The sequence below is a fragment of the Eleutherodactylus coqui genome, chromosome 2 (assembly GCF_035609145.1).
Source record: "Eleutherodactylus coqui strain aEleCoq1 chromosome 2, aEleCoq1.hap1, whole genome shotgun sequence".
Lineage (NCBI taxonomy): Eukaryota > Metazoa > Chordata > Amphibia > Anura > Eleutherodactylidae > Eleutherodactylus > Eleutherodactylus coqui.
Genome location: NC_089838.1, coordinates 247,426,553 through 247,446,830, shown reverse-complemented (window position 1 = coordinate 247,446,830; position 20,278 = coordinate 247,426,553). Strand labels below are relative to the sequence as shown.

Sequence of the window (20,278 nt, the reverse complement as noted above, 5' to 3'; positions counted from 1 at the left end):
GATGTATGGATACATGCAGTGCATGCATTGTATCCATCCACCGGTGAGTGCACACTTGAACGAAGCATTACATGGTATCATAATCAATGATCTGTCCATGCAATGAACACACAAGCCAAGTCCTTCAGAGGTAGAGCTGTTCTGTAAAGAAGCCCTCTGTCGGTGGAATACACCAATAAGCCAAAAGTCATGGACAAGAACTAATATTGAGTAGGACTCCCTCTAGCCCGACTAAGTGCAACAATTTGACATAAGATTAATTCTACAAGTAGACGGAAGACATCTGAAGGGATGTTGAGCTATGCCGACTGGTAGCCACCCACAGTTCTGTGGTACGGTATTTGTAGGTATAGGATCTTAGGTGCAAATGGACCTCTCCACTATGTACAGACCACACCATTTGTAGGAACTCTCCAGAATGCTCCTTGAACCAATTCTAGACAATGAGCCAATGACATGGTGCATTATTCAGCTGGAATATTCTGTCATTGTGGGGGTCCATGATGGGCTGCAAATGGTAAGCAGTGAAATGTAGTAGGCACTGGTCAATGACATGTTTAGGTGGCTAGTGGATCCAACCCATGTCATGAGAACACACCCTAAACCAGTATGAAATAACAACCAGCCTGCACAGTGCCTTGTTGAAAACTAGGGTTCATGACTTTATGGGCTCTGCAGCACACATTAACCCTACCATTAGTTCAAAATAATTGTACCCTTACTCATTGGACAACATCATGTTGCCAGTCCTCTAAGGTTCAGTTAGCGAGCTAATGAGCCCAGGTGAGGTGCTGTGTTCAATGTCATGGTGTTAACAGGGTCTCCTGCTCCCATATTCCATGGAACCTAAACAACCCTGCACAGACCTGCAGGATATGCATGTGGGGCCTCTTGCATTGAATGTAGATGTGAGTTGCTTGTCTATTCACATGGACAATTCTAGCCAGATGCCACCAGATCATTCAGCATGTGTCGGTGGCCACAGTTCTGTCCATTGTGGGTGGTAATGTCTTCAATGACGTATTCCGGGTACACATGTGACACTGTGGATCGAAGAATGTTAGATGCCCACACATTCTCAGAAATGGAATGCCACATCTGTCTGGCACCAACTATCATGCCTTGTTAGAACCTTTAATAATTCATGTCGCCTTGCACCTCACACCTATACAGGTGTGGGCATTCCTAAGGCATCACCTGATGTAATGTCCCTTCATAATCAATTTACATGCTAAAAATCATGGGATAGCAGTATGTCAGTGTAGAGTAGGGAGCTGTTATAAACATATACCCAAAAGAAGCCTTTATACTGGTGATTATCGCCCAAATTATCGCTGGAAATTCGGGTGATAAATGCCCTGTGTACACGTGGCTGCCAACAGGGCACTGATTGAGAATTTGCTCACCTGATGGAGTTACTTTGATTTTAGCAGAACTATAAACTATGTGCCTGTAAATAAGAGCCACTAAATCTATAAATGGCTCCTATTTACTTTGAATGAAGGTAGGCAGCTGGAACGATCCCTGACCATTTGCTCTCCATTCACTTGAAGAACCATCGCTCCTCGTAAGGCAGAGGTGTAATAGGCAGGCGCTTATGTGCCCAACAGTCGCACAGTATAAAGCTACCTTTATGTAGACTGTCAAAAAGAAATCTGATTATAACTCGAATAGAATAGAAATATCCAATCCTTACATGATGTGCCAATACAGAAGAGGAAATAATAGACATTACAGTTCGTGCGACCACAAATGCATTATAAATCAGTAGATGTCAAAAGCCCAAAACCGTAACATTCTAAAACTAATAATAAAAGGGCTGGAAGTGAGAAAGTCTACGTTACCTTCATTTATTTATTGAGCATGTAAATATTTAGTCCCATTCGGCTACATAAAAATGTAATCATTGGGAGTGTTAATGAGGTGCTGCAAAGTTGTGGTTAAAGCTACCTTGTGAGATTGTTAGAAGCTCCTGCGCGAGGAATGGGCGGTCATACTATATACAAAGACAGTTTATTTTGTGTGCAGAGACCAGGGAGACCCCTGCACCTGATTTATGGCCGCCCAGAGGAACGCCGAAAGTAACCACACCTATTTCCCACGCATGCTTTGGCTACAATAAGAGACATGTCTCACATATACATTCTATGTCATCTTGTAACCCAAAGCCTCTGGCAGCAGCAGCGCTGATAATCCCTTGCAGCATATCACTTCAGTTCTACTTAGTCTTCCTGGTCTGCAAATTCTTTCAACTATCCATAGAGTAAACACGCACACATTGTTAAACCGTGCCTCCAGCCAGTGATTGCAACCTGTATTTACTGCATGTAAAAAATATACTGTAAGTCGTTGCGTCGTCTCTATTGTCAAGTTGTTAAAGGGACACTGGTGATTTTTCTTCTTTAATTAAAGGGGTTTTCCAAGGAGAAAGCTATTGATGATCGATCATCAGGATAGGTCATCATTAGTTGATCAGCTGTGGTCTGTCGTTCGAGACCCCGACTAATCAGCTGAGCGGGCGAATGCTGTCAGAGGCGCAAATACACAGAGTTCGGAGCGGAAGTCTCTGTGCTGACCTCCGATGTAGTGGCCAGCGCTTGGAACTGTAGGCATGGCTCTCATTGAAATCAACGCGGGCTGTGCCTGCAGTTACAAGCGCCGGCCGCTACACAGGGGTCGACGTGGAGGCTTCTGCTCCAACCTCTGTGTATTTGCACCGCTGACAATATGCGCCAGCTCAGCTGATCAGTCGGGGTCCTGAGCGATGGACCTCAGCCGATCAACTATTGATGACCTATCCAGATTTCCCTGGAAAATCCCTTTAATTCATTATTTAGCTATCCTCCCAGAATATATAAGTGGGCTAGTGTTCCCTTGGTTATTTCTTTCTGTCTGAACCTCCTGGCCTGTTTATGCTCAGATGGTCTTGTGATCTCAGTTCTGACCAGCTCAGATCTACTTGGGGTTATGGATTCATTTTCTAGTCAATTTTCATAGTCTGGTTATGCTATGACATGGATCTACAGGGGGACAGAAGCACTCCCATTACACAGTTATAATAGAGGAGATCACAGCTCATCCTTCTGACTGTATGCTTATGGTCTGTAAGCTTATTTAGGTGAATTTAGAAGGTAATGATAATTAAACTGTCTCCCTGCAAGCAAAAACGGTATAGCCTTAGGTAATTGCTGTGCTGATGCATTATGAAATTGATGTGAAACAAAGTAAAAAAATCTCATTATAAAGATGTTGCCTGATAAGAGCGACAGGGAATTAGGTGGGAGGAGGCAGGGAAGGAAAAATGTGTTTTAGCAGGAATAGCCTATACAAGCACAATTTTAAAAATTAAAAAAAATAAATAAATAATGTGAAATAAGGCTTTAGGTGGAGTTTTCTAACCGCATGCATTTTTCTGGCTTTTTGTTTTATATAGAGAAGCCTATAAAAGAATTCCCAGAACAAAACACTACTTACACACGGGAGATTTAAAAGTTGTGTTTGAATTTAAAAAAAGCCCATGTGCATATATCCACTCAAATGAATCGGTTCTATTTCCATCAGATTTTTCAAAAACACTAAAGACTAGAGATGAGCGAGTATACACGGTAATGAAATTGCTCAAGCGAGCATTGCCCTTAGCGAGCACCTGCCCGCTCGAGATGAAAGGTTCGGGTGCCGGCGCGGGGGAGCGGTGAGTAGCGGCAGTCAGCAGGAGGGAGAGGGGGGGGGGAGAGAGGAAGGGAGAGAGAGAGATCTCCCCTCCATTCCGCTCCGCTTTCCCCCGCAGTTCCCTGCCCGCCGCCGGCACCCGAACGTTTCATCTCGGGCGGGCAGGTACTCGATAAAGGCAATGCTCACTCGAGCAATTGCCTTTACCGAGTATACTCGCTCATCTCTACTAAACCTAAAAACATACCAAAAGGTAGAAAAAAGTGGCACAAAAATGCACTGCAATTCTCTACTGAGAATCTTAGGCACGACTCGCTTCCAGTCATGTTAGTACTTCCTCAGTCATACTAGACACCCAAAATCTGACTAGTGACCTGCATTAAAGGCCTCTTCCACAAGGGCAACAGCGATATCGCTGCTACAAAATCGCAGGGATATCACAGCTTTGTCCCTGCAATCTTGTAGTGTTAGTGATGCGGTTTCTTGTGAAAAATCATGCATCGCATCTGCTCGCGATAAACATGCGCAATTTTATCATGGGGTTAAGTCCTACTCCGAAAATAGACCCTAATTGAATTCCAAAAAAATTAACTAAATAAAGGAATACTTACCAAAAAGGCTTAGGCCAGGTCCTCCCGCTTCTTCGCGGGGCGTCCTGCAGTCCTCGTTCTCGCACAGAAGATCACTTTCTAGTTGCGGGCTTCAGAAATCCCGCCTCTAGGAAGTGATGGCTCTGACTGGTTCTCGAGTGCTGTTCAGCCAACCAATGCAGTGCTGGATGAACCAATCACAGCTATCGCTCTGGAGAGCAGCGAGAGGACGCAGCCCGAGCCTTTTAGGTAAGTATTCCTTTATTTTTATTTTTTGAAGTGCAACTAGATCTTACTTTAGGGGTAGGGCTTATTTTCTAATGTTAAAGTCGTATTACACGAAAACCACAATTTTGTGAGTCGCAATGCAACAAAAACGAAGACTCCATAGGGAAACATGGGCTACAAAAAAATTGCAAATTGATTTTTTTCTCACAAAATAGCATCAGAGAAAACATGGCTAATGTGAAGGAACCCATTGGAAAGCATGGGCTTCACATACATGCGTTTTCTCACACTATCGTATCGTGGCAAATTCACGTGATTTTGTCACTTGTGTGAAAGCGGCTAAAGGCAATGTTATGTATAGTGACTGATACCAGCTGATCGTGGTAAATCACAGCACAATATTGTAGCATCTGAATGGCGCCTTTTAATGCAGCACGGCCATCAGATAGATGGGACAGATTGTCAGCCTCAGACATTTCTACAACTAATCTGCTACTTGTGAACAGTAACACAGGGTGAGTCAAGAAGAAGGTGCAAAAGTAAAGCCCATTCATTCCTACATGACTTGACATCCAATAGCCAGAATGACATGGAAAGATAGAAGAGACAGCAGATGTAAAGCCAGTCGTCCAGCATCTCCGGTGTTATCCATTCCACCTATCTGTAGACAAGCTGCAATGCCATGCTCAGTCCCATCCAGACAGTCCCAGTCATTACTCATCCGCAAGAGTGGGGCCATCACTGGAGGCGGAAAGCAGACACTTTGCTCTAATCTTGTACTATCTCTTTTAGGCCGCCTGCAGACGAGCGGGTTGGATCCGGCAGCGAGAATTCTCGCCGCGGGACCCGACCCGAGAGCCTGCAGGGACGAGCGCGTACTCACCCGCGCCTGGCGGCCCCGGCTCTTTCATGTGCCGGCTGCGGCACAGCCGGCGCATGCGCAGACCGGAGCCAGCGGCCGGGTGAGTGCGAGCCCCGCACAAAAATAGGACATGCCGCGGTTTGTTTGCCGCGCGAGATTTTGCGCGGCCGTCTGCATAGGAGTGCGTATTGTAATGCACTCCTATGCAAACTTTCAGTGGCGGAAATCCCGCGGGAAATACCGCCGCAGGATTTCCGCCCGTGTGCAGGCGGCCTTAGGATGCATTCACGCATAGATAATTTCCTACTAATTGTGTCACAGATTTTGGTGCAGATCTGCAGCAGATTTCACCTCATTGATATAATTTCAATTGAAAGATTGAAATCTGCTGCAGATATGCACCAAATTTCACAAAAACATTGTACCAAATCAGCTACTTGTGGATGTACCCATAGGCCTCCTTTTCACGACTGTATGCGCTTTTACGTTTGCCCGTATGCACCATATAATTGCACGAATCAAGTATTGCCACGATCGAGTCCCTTATATTGGGTCCCTCGTAGTGGCTCCAGTAGTAAGTGTCCCTTATATTGGTTCCTCATAGTGGCTCCAGTAGTAAGGGTCCCTCATAGTGGCCCCAGTAGTAGGTGTCCCTTGTATTAGGTCCCTCATAGTGGCCCCAGTAGTAAGTGTCCCTTGTATTAGGTCCCTCATAGTGGCTCCAGTAGTAAGTGTCCCTTATATTGTGTCCCTCATAGTGGCTCCACTAGTAAGTGCCCCTTATATTGGTTCCTCATAGTGGTCCCAGTAGTAAGTGTCCCTTATATTAGGTCCCTCATAGTGGCTCCAGTAGTAAGTGTCCCTTAATTGGTTCCTCATAGTGGCCCCAGTAGTAAGTGTCCCTTATATTGGTTCCTCATAGTGGCTCCAGTAGTAAGTGTCCCTTATATTGGGTTTCTCGTAGTGGCTCTAGTAGTAATAGCTCCCCTTTTATTGGCCTCAGTAGTAATTAGTGACCTCCATAGTAGTCCCAGTGGTAAAAGCAATCCCCCTATCGATGTTAAACACGCCCAGCCTGCAGGTCCAGTCCGGCGGTGGCAGTGCAGAGTCTGTGACTATTGACCTCTCCCTTCTATGTCTGCACTGCGTATAGGATGGTGCACGCAGACGTGGGAGGAGGACATCAATCAGACTTTACCGCCATTGTCAGACTGGACATGTAGGCTGGCTACGTGGAGCGCTGCATGGCCATCAGGCCACATAAAATGAGGCGGTGGGCCATATTTGGCCCACGGGCCTTGTATAGGGGATGATAACGTAAACCAACTAGTTTTCATAATTTATTTCTGAGATTTGATTTTTCATCATACAGGAATTCACTCAAAATCCACTGCATATCCTTAGGTACGTCCACAGAGGACATATCTGTAGGCAATTTCCATGCAGATTGGCTGTGGAATTCATCTGTTTATTTGAAGGGGTAAAATCCGTGGTAAACATTGACATTCTCAGGACTTACGCCTCTTTCACACTGGGACCTACTTGCGCAAAATTCAAGCACGCAAAAAACTAGTGGCTATTAGAACCAATGGTTTCCTATGGGAACATTCAGATGAAGGAATTCTAGACACACAAAAACCATCTAGAACATTCCCATAGGAAACCATTGGTTCTAATAGCCGCAAGTTTTTTATGCGCGCGATTTTTGAGAGTGTAGGTCCTTGTGTTAAAGAGGCCTTAAAATCTGCACCGCAGGCCAGGTCTCTTCTGTAGCGTGTGTAGGAAACTCAATTCTCATCCACTTCCACCGTACTGTTCTGCGGTAGAAATTCTATAAGGTAAATGCAGCATGTCTATATATCCCAGCTGTTGCAGTGGACTTCACCCATTACAGCGCACTGAACTCTACAATGAAATCCACAGTTTTTGCTGGTTTTATGGCCATTTCTAGCAAATTTTATACAATCTGTGGAAACACAGCGAAATACGCCATTTCTGGGTTATTTTACGTTACCTTTCACATTTTGACAAGCCTTTATACTATTCCCTATGTTCACTTATCAGTTGGAGAGATGCATCTTATGCTCTTGCTCAGGACCTGAAGGTTGCAAGTTCAATCCCCACCTGGTTTAGGTAGCTGGCTCAAGGTAGACTGGGACTTCCGTCCTTCCGAGGTCGGTAAAATGGGGGGAAGATCATAAATAAATTACCTGAACGCACTGTGGAATAAGTTGGCACTATACAAATAACAAGGTTAACTAAATTAAAGGCAACCTGTACAGACTTTTTTCAGCATCTTCTTCCCCGCTTCAGACACTTGCTGGGAGTATATCAGAAGTTCAAAAGTATATTATGGCATATATACACTATATTATATTATCACGGTACATGTAAGAGTGCATAGAAAACCACTGCAAACTTCAGCCATTGCTATATGTCTTTTAAAACCCAGCATAAAATCTGGCCTTCTTCTATACTAGAACCAGTTTATGATATAGCCCCACCCCTGCTTAATTTTATCGGTCACATGACGAAACGATCCATTAGAACAGAGGACACAGGTGATATATTTTTTTATTATTTTATTAAGCTTTTTGGAACAGTAGATTTTACTTTAAAGTTTTGTAAAGTGCTCCTTACAGTGACTGTATTAAAAAGGGTTTGCTAACTAATCCTCCATGTATGTGAATATGCACTACACTATAGGAAAGCCTTAGCTATGAGCTTTGGAGTCTTCCTACATAACAAGCTTGCATGACTTCAGATCTCATCTGTAGAGGAAGATGTGGCAATCAGTAATGAAGAAACCCTGTTTCTTGCAGTTCTTAAGGGCGCCAAGCAGGTAAAGAATCGGTACATTAAAGGGGTATTCCGCCCATTCAAAGTGTTATACGCTTCATAAGGAGATTACAACGATATTTTGCAAAATTACATGTTATTTGTTTTACAAATCCACAGAGATCTTGCTTTTATACGGCTCGCTTGCCCGCTTAGTTCTCCATTTGTTACGACCTTTAATGCGGCCTGCCCGCTTGCCCACCCGCTTAGTTCTCCATTGGTATCCAGTGGTTACGACCTGCACGCTCCGCCATGGTACTGTTCAGGCTGCTCAGTTCCGTAATGACAACAGTTTGTGCAGTTGTGAATGCACTCGTCAGTAACTTCGCAGTGGGGCATTGTGGGAGATGTAGTTTTTGTACTCCCCAGTAGTCATTTTAAATAACAACGCGGATATTTAGAAGTGGTTGGAAAGCAGCGGTGCAGGTCAGCCAAAAAAAAATTACTGGAGCTCAATCTGATGATTGAGATGGATGTTTGTAACAATGGCAGTAAGTGGGGAAAAAAATTGGAAATTTTGAAAATTTTATCCCGGCTCCGGAATACCCCTTTAATCAGGACAGGTGGTATGTGTCGTTTTCAAAGCAATAATATCCATTAAAATTGAGAAGGTGTGTATAAAAGTGACAACACTTCCTGCAGTGTAAGTTAGTCCTCGTGTACACGGAGCCTATACAGCAATGCACTGGGGCAGAACGGTACCCTAGTATGAAGCTTATGGCCCCTATGTGCTAACATACAGGTTCTGTCGGCTGCCATATTCACATGGTTAGGGCTCACTCACAGAGGCGTATTCCTGGATCGAAACTCTGCGTATATATTGCATTTTTTTTTTGCACACATAAATCACTGTGTATTTACGCACATCCGGAGGAAAAACACAAGAAAGTGCAGTAGTTTTCTCCTTCGTTCCTGTATAAATACATATATCATGTGCACTCACTGCGTATTTACGCAGCCCCATTGACTTCAGTCAGCTATTTTTGTTCATAGCACAAAGCAAAATAGGCCACGCTGTGTTTCTTTTTTCCCCCATCTGAAAACTGCAGGTCTGGAGTTCCCCTAAAGCTAATCAATGGGGTTTCAGTGTTGCGTAAATACGTCCATGTGAATGAGCCCTTATTCTCCCCTAGAAGCAAAACATGTGCAAGAGGCCTTATATGACATGTAAACCAGGTGTTGAGTATTTGCAGTAATGTTAAATACTCTAGTTTAAAAAAAGCCATTTATTATAGAGGTGATACCTTTATTAGCCAATGAGAAAAATTATAAATGTCAGCTTTCAAGGCCACTTAAGGCTTCTTCATCAGACTGGAGCCCAAGTAGCCTCGAAAGTTGGCATAAATAATTTTTCTGCTTAGTCGCCTCCATAATAGCTTTGCCCTTTTCATACAACAGTACATAAGAGGACATTGATGTTTCTGGCTAATACGGTCGCACACTATTTTTGCAGTAAAGTGATAAGCAGTAGCCAGCTTGTCTGTTCAAACTCTACATATGAGGTCACACGGAGTAAAATGACATTAGAATATCCAACACAAATTCTGGGTATTACCTTTGTACAACTCACCCTAAAAGGTGCAGTGGAACTAAAATACTGAAATACAAAAAGGACTTCTTTAAATCTTGCAATGCTGTTGCAGCCGTCGCTGGAGTGGCAACATTGCGGTTTATGAACAGTGCACTTCAAAGCATTAAAATACTGAACTGGTAACAGAACACAGTGACAAGAGAATTCACAACACCGATTACAGCTCTCACAAATATCTTACAGCAGGCAATTAAGTTACCCCCTAAAATCAGTCGATACGGTTAATTTGGGCATTAAGATTTAGTGACTTTTTTAATTGAGCATTGAGAAGTCCCTAATTACACAGAATCTGCTCCACTTCAGCCAAAGTCCGGGGTCCTTTCATTGACGGCGGTTCCCCTGGCACAGCGACAATCATTACAGATGGAGAGGAGGGACGTAAATCAAAAGGTGATGGCGACTGAATGATCACTTGGTGCACAATGCTACTGTCACTAACGTGTCCGTTCTTTAGTTGTCACATCCGAGAAGCTCCATCCGCAGCGTGATCCGTTCGTGCCAGGCCTGGGGAAGAATACGCACATAACGGGCTGAGAACGGAGGGCTGAAAAGGTTCTTTTTGTGGGTGTAGTTGTCAGAATTTCCAAGAAACACCTGTCAAAAAGTTAGACATGTTATATCATCACATGGCAAGATAGGACGTTACAAACAAGAGGACATTGTATGTTACACCAGATACATACAAGTAGGGATAGAAGAGGCCAAGAACCGCTCTACATGCTTGTCTGAACTACGTGTCTGTCCATAAGTCAGTGAAGACATGGTTTGTAACCACCTTAATGATTGCATTTGTAGCAGTTCCCAACCATCATGTGAAAGTATCCTCCTATTAACCCCCGTAAGAATGCGGACCCGTCACCCACCTCCCGCACCCAATATTTGGTTTCTCCTCCTAACTTTGAAAAAAAGTGTTTACGATTTTTTTTGAGTTGATGTAGCTGTATGGGGGCCTGTTTTTTTTTTCAGGATGAGCTATATTTCTCAACAGTACTATTTAATTGGCCAGGTAATGTACTGAGAAGCTTTACAAATTACTGAGTAAAGTGAACAACTGAACGGCACCTTGCGATTTTATCATGAGAGGGGCTGTTTGGGACCCACAAACGCTTATCAGGGGGTTTTAAATTAATAGGGTAAACAGCAACAATCAGAGTTCATGCTGATCGTGACAACAGTGGGTGAGTGTCAGCTGTCAAAGATAGCTGGCACCCACCTTGCATGGGGCAGGATCAGCCCCTGATCTCGCTTCATACAAACCCCTCACACAGAGGGCGTAAATATACATCCTTTGGGGTGAAAGAATTAAAAAGGGACCCAGTCATCAACTATAAGCACCATAAACTAAGTTATGGTCCTTATGGTTTAGGTGATATAGAGTCCGGAGAGCCCCTTTTCATGCTCAGCTCATCCCATTCCTGCCGTGTCCCCTGGAAAATTCAGCATGTGCACAGTCAGCATGAGCCTTTTCAGAAGGGAGTGTGAGCTCTGACTTTGCCAGGTACACCACAGGAATAGGGGACCAGGTGAGTATGAGACAAGACGCCCCAGACTCCACATCACCTAAACTATTAGCATCAGAACTTAGATTGCAGGTTCACTTTAACTCAGAATTCCCTTACAAGGTATATGGAAATGGGTTTTATAAACTAGCCGATCCCTTCAAGTCTTGTACGTACATACCAACCATCCGTTATAAAAAGAGCTAAATGTAGCCACTTGCTAGCTTAACCAATGTCCCGTAAGTAGAAGCACTTGAGATATCAGCAACTGATCTGTGATCATGAATTATCCTTAAAGTACAACTATTGATCAACCTTGTAGCATACCACTCACATGCAGAAAAAGAATATATGTGGCGCGTCAGAGAATTTGGATAAATAAGTTGCATTTATTGCATTTATCAAACCTCCGCTAAAGATGCAGCAGAGCTGAGGTTTCATCACTTGTTGAGATCACAGTTTGTTTCAAATGACAATCTCAGCTCTAGTCCATCTGTAGAAGTATAAAAAGTAACTACTTAATGTACGGGATTGCAGGAAGAAGATACCTTATCTGTTTTGGTCCTGCTGTCCTGGTATACCATCCATGTTGAGCCTGTGTCACTGTACGCTATTTTAAATGCTTCCACATATTGAATATTTCCAAAGTCTTTGGCACCCTGTGTGATAATTCCTGTGATCTTCTTAGGAACTCCTAGATCAATCTATTTAAAAGGTAGCAAAATTAAGATGGGGAAATCAATTGACGTATTAAGTCTTCTATAATAACTGCAACTATTTAAATAGTACTTATTATTCTATTTATACACTGAATGGCCACTTTAGTAATGACACCCATCTAGTAGCAAGTTGGACCTCCTTTGGCCTTTAACCCTTTGCAATCCAATTTTGGATTCAGGGTTTTTCCTAGGGGGCTTTCTCTTTCTGCCATTATACAATGGCGCCATCTGCTGGCTACAGCTAGTACTGCGCTATGGGACATGCTGGAGAGGCTCCTGACAACAGAACGGTCAGTAATATACAGTAAGAATACCCTGCCGGACGTCTTCCGAGATTGGAGCTGTACAGCCTTCAATCAGAAGGTCTTTAGATTTTAGACGGTGGATTGGAAAGGGTTAAAGGGGTTTTCTGCCCCATTTTCCTCTGGATAGGTCATCAGTAGTTGATGTTTGGAGGTCCACCACTTGGGACCCACATCCATCAGGTGTACTGGACAACGAGCCAGACGTCAACATCAGTGGACAGGGGAGGAAGTGGAGGCACTGACTTCACTCCCATTGAAATCAATGGGAGCACTGCACGGCTATTCTACTTCTTGCTCCTGTTACAGACATCCTGTTCTGGGCAGGAAGTGAAATAGCAGTGTGGTGCTTTACACCGAGTCCAAAGGGAAAAAAGCCAGTGCCCCCATTTCCTCCCTGTCTGCTGATGATGATGTCCATTCCGCTGTACTGGATAGCGGGCCAGACAACTAACTACTGGATGGAGGTCCCAAGTTGAAAAATGGGCAGAAATCCACTTTAAAGACCACAACAATTCATCATAGCATAGATTTCACGAGGCGTTGAAGTTGTTCTGCAGTAATATTGGCCCATGTGGACAGGACAGCTTCTTGCAGCTGCCACAAATTCAATGGATCTAATGAGATGACAGGAAGAGTTCATTGAATCCAGCTGTTTGCATCAAATTCAGACCCTCTCATTGGCAGGATGCAAAAAAAAAAAAAATTGGGTTTACCCAACAAGGAATGTTTTCTAATTCTCAATGATCCAATTTTCATGCCCTTTTCTCCACTGGAGTCTTGCCTTTCAGCAATGGAGCTAGAACTGGTTGTCTACTGCTATAGCCGATGCACACCCACCCTGCCTAACTGGGGCAGCCTATTTCCAGTCTCTATATAGACTATTTACTGTACCCTTAAATGACACCTAATCAGGTAGAAACGCTTTGGGGCTATAATTTAAGTTTTTTTGAGTCCACTTATTTGATTCTGTGCCATATTTCACCATCAACCCCTAATGAAGGGGTCTGGTACGTTCTAAACCAGTACCCTCTCCCCCACTGATGTTTATACTGCTGGGATAGAGGTGAAAAGTTTGTATTTTTGTTTGTTACTAAGTCTGGGGATTCCTTATAATTTAATATATACAAAAAAAAGTTTGTTTTTAATGGATGCCATTATTCAGTGAATCACCCTATTGTGCCTGCCGCCATCAGTGAATATAAACATCTGAGGAACAATGAGCCGTGCATCTGTACATGTTATTCAGAGCAGCGGCGTTCTATCTGGCTATGCTTCACTTGACTCTGCAGTGCCAGAATGATTCTTGAAATCCTCCTTTGACCTCCTTCGGCAACAACTTGTTTACGTCCGCAACATTCCCTTTCACTGGATAATTTTTCCTTGATTAACGAATCCTCTGTATACTCCTGCAGGGTTGCAAAGGAATACTTCACCCAACAAAGTTGGAAGTTTTTGGATTCCTGGTCCCTCTGGATCGGACAATCACACAGTCACTCAGATCGCCAGATTCTCTGCTGTGAATTCACATTGAAACTGATCCATGAAAAACTTGCTCAATTTATTTTATGCTGCATTCTAGGGTCATAGGTCAAATGATAAAGGTCGGTGTTTCTAATAAAAATGGACCATTCAGTGTAGTTTGCAAATGAATTTTTAAAAAAATAAAAAAAAAAAAATATATATATATATATATATATATATATATCACACACACACATACATACAGAAAAGACAAAAACAGCAAGAATCATTAGATGATTAAAAGGATAAGTTCTGCTATAGACAGAATAAGTGTGGAGTGATCCAGTTATTCATCTACTTTCATGAAGGGAGTTCCAGAAGACCAGAAGGAGAATGAGGTCGGAGATCATATCACAACAATCCAAACGGTACAGAGGCGACATCTGTTTGCAAGCTGTAATAGCACTCGGGACATCACAGAACTCACTTATTTACATAGGACTGCAGTCAACCACGGAAGGAATTAAAAGCCAAGAAGCCACAGAGGGGAAGGAACATCAAAGGCTGCTATAGCATCACTTTTACATCTGCCTGACTTTGCTGTGTCTTCCCCTTATATAAACGCCTTGATTGTCACGTTGGTGGCGGTGCTCGACTACTAAGTGCAGCTTCTTCCCTTGGAGTTCTTAAACTAAAAAAAACATTCCTCGTCTTTCATTTAACTGGAGCGTTAATGTATGGGGTGAGCACCAGGCATTACAGTGATGCAGGTAGTGATGCTACTACTGTCTGCAGCCGATGCCGTCAGTATAAAATACCTGACAGCTGGTTTTTCAATGCCAGATGTGCAATAAATAAGCAGCCTAAAAAGTATATATCTCCTGTCTATATAGAACCTCGAGCCACAAACTGCATCTATGAAATATTATGAAACAGCAGCAGGTTCTAAAGATCGGGCAGCTAGCAATGGCCATCGTGTGCGAAGAGCATTTTTAATAGTTGGAAATTAAATTGTAAAGAATGGTTGACAATTCTCTTTGACGTGTGATGTTCGAACAAAAACCTCATGTTGAAGTTTACTAAGGAGCACAGTAAGACCTCATGTCCACAGGGGGATCGGAATCCGCATGCGGGAGACAGCTGAGGAATCCGCCCTGCCCATGGCAGAGGACACTGTGTACCTGTTTGGGTCTTCCGCTTAACCGTCCGAGTCTTCTATTTTCTTCACTGCAGATGTGCAGTGGAACTCACACTTTCCCGCGAACGGGCCGCAGATCTTACGGCTTTCACGAACTTGAATGAACGCCGTCAGTGCAGGACCGCACTGAAATGGAGAATGCTGCGATTTGTTTTCCGGACCAAAAGGTCCGCAAAGCAAATCCTTATGCTTTAATTCATTTGCGGACGCCCGTGCTTCCCTACTGGCGGTTTGATTTGTGGATCTTCCGTGTGGGTGACACACGCGGATTCTGCAATTTAGATCCGCCCGTGGACATTGGGCCTAACTGGTCTGTTACTGAGTGGTCAAAAATTCTATGGAATGATGAATGTAAGAGGTCCTTTTACATGAAAAGTTGTTCAAAACTACCGAAACGGAATGATAAATCGCTCACGGTAAATGCAGCCAACAATCGGACGACGAACGATAATTCATTCGCTTTCCATTTACTGCTCATTTTATGCAGGCATAAGGATCATTGTTGGCTTGTTCATTAATTGCTTGGTTTATAATGCGATCGTTCAGTCGTTCTCACTTATACAGCAAATGTGAACGACTGAACAATTTCTGGTTTGAACGAGCCAACGATGTATCGGACATTATTCACTCTTTCAACTGAGAAATCATTTGGTGTAAACGGACCCAAAGTTCAACTGATTCGTAAAAGATTTCCGGAACAATGTGCAACGTCCTATTGGACAGCGATTTAATGTTAGGTACCTAAAAACAGTAACATTTGGTAATAGAGATGAGATGTGGGGTTGTTTCTTAGATGACGGTCCTGGTCTGTTAGTACAAATAAAAGAAACTATGGCCTTATTCACGTAGCGTGATATCCTATAAATGATAGGCTGCCATGTGCTAACAAGGACCTGTCCACAGAGTGGTTATTTCGACATAAGGATGCAACACATTCTTCCAAGTTAATGAAGGCATTTCACGCAGATCAAAATGTTAACCCAATGAAGCGGCCAAGTAAATCAATCTCCATGTCTAAACCCAATACAACATTTGTGGGATTATGTTGGACGTCATTTGGGAGGTTATCAAAACCAAGGGTCATCCAAACTTTTACTAGATACTAATAAATGGCACTTGGAAGTATAACCAATTCTAGCACAACAAAATAGATTTCCTAATATTTTAACATAGTAGCGATAGTCATTCAGTGAATGCGCTGGAGATCTCTTCCGGCTACCCCATTCAAGCTAGACAACGGCACATGCTTACGCCGAAACACATTGCATCTGTCTGTACCCCATTAGAGATGAATATCCGGTAGGAAAAGTATCTCCATTTGGATTTTTGATCCCAAGGAGGGGGTTCTCCTATCCAGGGGTTTTACCCCCTCCTCCCTATGTAAGTGAACGTTTTCTTCTCAAATTGCTGATAACTGTCCTGATGAGCGCAGAGATTTTTCTTGTTTCCTTAGATTTGTTTTTACCCATTTTTCTGTACAAAATTTGGTGTAGCCTCCTGCTGTTGTGGAGGCCCTGTTGGATAGGAGGATGATTTATTGCTGAGCCTGCCAGGACTTTAGGTGCTTGTGGTTCAGTCCCTTTCTTGGGGATCCTCCCACTTGCACCAGGTAAGTCGTATTCTCGCCTTTCCTTTTTTAAGAGAGTGCTCTTTATTGGATTTTTTTTTTGCCTTCTTGTTTCAAGGTGCTGCCCTGCTCACTTCTAGCTATTGCTGAAAATCACTTGTGTGAGTGATATTTCAAATCTACGATGGCCCCATGTAAAACTACCCTTAAGCAATGATAAATGTGAGATGCTTCTTGCACCCCAACACTAAGGAACCAAGGCACTGGGTGACAGGGGTGCTTGGGCTTTCCACAATGCCAATATCTACTGCAAGTATGTAGCAAATAAATAGAACATTAAAAAAGCCTCACCAATCATATAACAGAATGCCTAAAACAAGAAGTACATACCTGGAGCCATTCTGACTGATTATTCTCGCTGGCAGTCCAGGCATTGGTTTTCCCAATCTTGTCCAGGCGGGCATAGTGTGGGTGCCAGGTAAATGCATCAATCCCCCATGTCTTGAAAACACTGGATGCTGTTATTTGCTTATCAGAAATCATATGGGACTTCAATCCGAGTGCGTCTGAGCAACCTACCATGTTGAAATACACTGTAACACAACGGTTTATAAAAGGGTGGGAGAAGAGGAGTGCTCAGAATTACAAGCTCAGTGCAAGCGTGACCTCTGAAGCAACAGCAATACAGTTCTGACGTATATCCACACATTGCAGTCACGTCCAACCCTTTTGCTGTAATTTTTCAGTAATCACGCTGAGATTACCAAGAATTCAGTGAAATGCTACATGACAGCAATGTGTGAATAAACCCTAACATATCTGCAAAGATGTGAAAAATATCTAGTGCAGTCAGTTATGTATAGAGAATGGAAAGATAGTAGCCCTAAAATTACTTCTCTAACAGTATTAAAGGCCATGGAAACCTTTGTGCTTGAAATATTAATTCACACATATCTTACCTTAGTCCTTGCAGAAAGAGAAATTATGCACTCATCTTTTTTTTGCACTGAGTTTTCATTTTCATATATTTAGAAAGCCTCATACTTGTTTTTCAGGCTCTCCTACATTAATGTTTCTGGCTCCTGGGCATTGCCAGCACTGATCAACTGGTCTCTCTCATGAATCATACAAGCTCAACTCCCTCTCCCCTCCTTTTCAAAAGCTGTGCAGCATAACCACACCCCCTCAGTACTACACAGCTATCCCTCATCCTCTTTCAGAGCAGGTGCTGTCTGCTCCAGCTGACTGCTGATAAGAGTGATTTACAGCACTCTGTGATAGTAGCTTTCTCTGCCCTCTGTTCTACTGATCTGCTGCATAATCTCTGGCACTGTCATACCATCCTCTGTAGTGGCTTGATATAAAGGTAGTTAATGCACATTCATAGCTGGGGAGCAGACTAGAGAAAGGAGTTGTCAGTTTATTCTGGCTGCACAACTGAAGTTTACGGGGTGACCGAATCAGCCAAGTGCTCTAATCCAGGGGTCCCCAACTCCAGTCCTCAGGGACCCCCCCCCCAACAGGCCATGTTTTCAGGATATCCTATAGTAAGAACCCCTGTGGCAATGTCTGAGGCACCGACAATAATTACATCATCTGTGCAACACTGAGGAAATCCTGAAAACATGACCTGTTAGCGGTCCCTGAGGACTGGGGTTGGGGAACACTGCTCTAATCTGCTGTTGATCAGCCCCATTGACATTGAATGGATTGGCAGGATCTATGTCGCTGTATTCAAACTCTGCTTCGCTATGAACAGGGGGCTCAGGACACTCATTCTAGTGATCACTGCAGGTCCCAGTAATCAAACCTTTATCACTATAAATGTCCATTGTGGCACAACCCTTTTTAAACAGACCCCAAATATGCTGAAAAGGCTAATAAACTAGCCCTACAGAAGACAAGAACTAGCAGCCATCTGTTCCTAATCAATCAGATGATGATTAACACTGGTAAAAAAAATCCAGATGACTGATGAGCACGATGTGTGTGTGGTCACTGCTGTATCACATGTGGTCAACTCCAAAAAGAGCAAGAAGCCATCATGACTCAGCTGTCATCACTCCGTACTTAAGTCTACAAGGGTAATAGAGAATTGCTGGCTATACACTTGAGATGACCAATTGTCCGGATGACTGCTATCTCCCTTGACTACCATAAACATGTTTGCTCGGATCGGGCAAGTGGGCATGTTATTTATGTGGTGGCATCAGGGATAAAAGACACCTTCAGACACCTCGAATGGCATGAAACCATTTCTATTTAGTAGGACACAAAAAACATTTGCTTGTTACGAACAGTATTTTGAGGGTCGGTCTTGGTTATGTAGGACCGCTTGTATTCTGCATCAATAAACTCCTTTTATGTTCCCAAATCATTTTTTGATGATATTGTGCATTAAATCGACCCTGTGGGCCTGGAAAAACAAAGATGTCCGAACCGCTTCTCTGACTACCTGATAGACTTACCAATGCGCAATGTCTAAGACACTACATGCTGCTCTGACTGGCTAGCACTGCTCACATGGGCAGCACTGGCCAATCAAAGCAGGTGTAGTGTCAGAAGGGATGCGGCCATCTTTGTTTGTCCAGGTCCGGAGAGTCACTTTAATTATAAAGTAATAAGATAAATTACACCATATTCTAGTAATTGGAGACAAATACCTTGGTACATTATTTCTGAGATTTGTCATAAGTGACTTACTCACGCCTTAGCCTTCATCCAAGGTCATGAGTAAATCTCTCGTCTTTGAATCACCAAACCATATAAAAGAAATAGCAGTGTGGTTTCCCAAGACGCTTCCACACAACATATCACTGCGCTGACTCATCGTGCACCAGCTTCAAGGAACGGGCTTATGGGTGAAGCTCGCTGCTGTGCAATATCACTCAATGCCATTAGGTGGAGACACGGATAGAAGATAATCAGCCCGAACGGATCAGATATCTCATTGCAGAAACATATTTAGATATTTCGTTAAACTGGAAGAATTAAAGAAGAGAAACCTTATAGGGGATTTTATAATATTATTAATTAGCATTATCACTTTTAACGCCTTAGTGACACGGCCTATTTTGGGCCTAGGGACACAATGATTTATTGGGGGATTTTCATCCCCACTTTTCAAAAGCCATAACCTTCTGCTTCCCTCGACATAGCTACATAAGGGCCTGTTTTATGCACAGCGAGATGTAGTTTTTATTGGCGCCTTGTTGTAGTATATATAAATGTATGGTATAAATTATTAATTTTTTTTTTGGAGGGCATGGTGAAAAAAACAAAACAAAACAAAAAAAAAACATTAATTTTGTCATTTTCTTTGCTGTGTTCACTATGTGTCAAAAGTTAAAAGGATAACTTTTTTTAATGGGTCAATACGATTACAGCGATACCAAAATTGCATATATTTTTAATGGTTATAGTTGTGATTAAACACGTTTTGTAGGGTTCTTTATTTTATTTTTTCAAGTGCACAAATAAATATATTTTTACTTTTCTCCCCAAATTTTTCAAATTTCTCATGTCCCTACCATTGACTGGTGTCTAGTTGCCATGGTAAGCCATCACCCTAAGCCATTTCATGGCATAGGGCTTATTATGTCACAGAGGGAACGCGTTTCCTCTGTTAAGCATGTACATGCAGTGAACAACATCAGTGAAACGCCACTCCCAGCAATTATGGGTTATCCAAGGGGGGAGGGGGGGGGGGGGGGGAGTGAAAAGCTGCTTAGTGTGGTCGCTTAACATAAAA

At 43.0% G+C, this 20,278-nt stretch overlaps 1 protein-coding gene across 2 annotated transcripts in view; it reads right to left on the bottom strand.

The window, feature by feature from the left end:
* Positions 1-7,916: 7,916 nt before the first annotated feature.
* Positions 7,917-20,278, bottom strand: part of MFGE8 (milk fat globule EGF and factor V/VIII domain containing) — a 38,753-nt gene continuing 26,391 nt past the window's right edge. The window contains exons 8-10 of one of the 2 annotated variants that reach the window (XM_066592807.1): positions 16,918-17,120; positions 11,826-11,981; positions 7,917-10,372 (exon numbers count right to left, since the gene is read on the bottom strand). In XM_066592807.1, coding sequence (XP_066448904.1) covers positions 10,229-10,372; positions 11,826-11,981; positions 16,918-17,120 — 503 coding nt within the window. In that variant the 3' untranslated portion in view covers positions 7,917-10,228. The remainder of the gene's footprint in view (positions 10,373-11,825; positions 11,982-16,917; positions 17,121-20,278) is intronic. The other variant, XM_066592808.1, reaches the window with a different exon arrangement.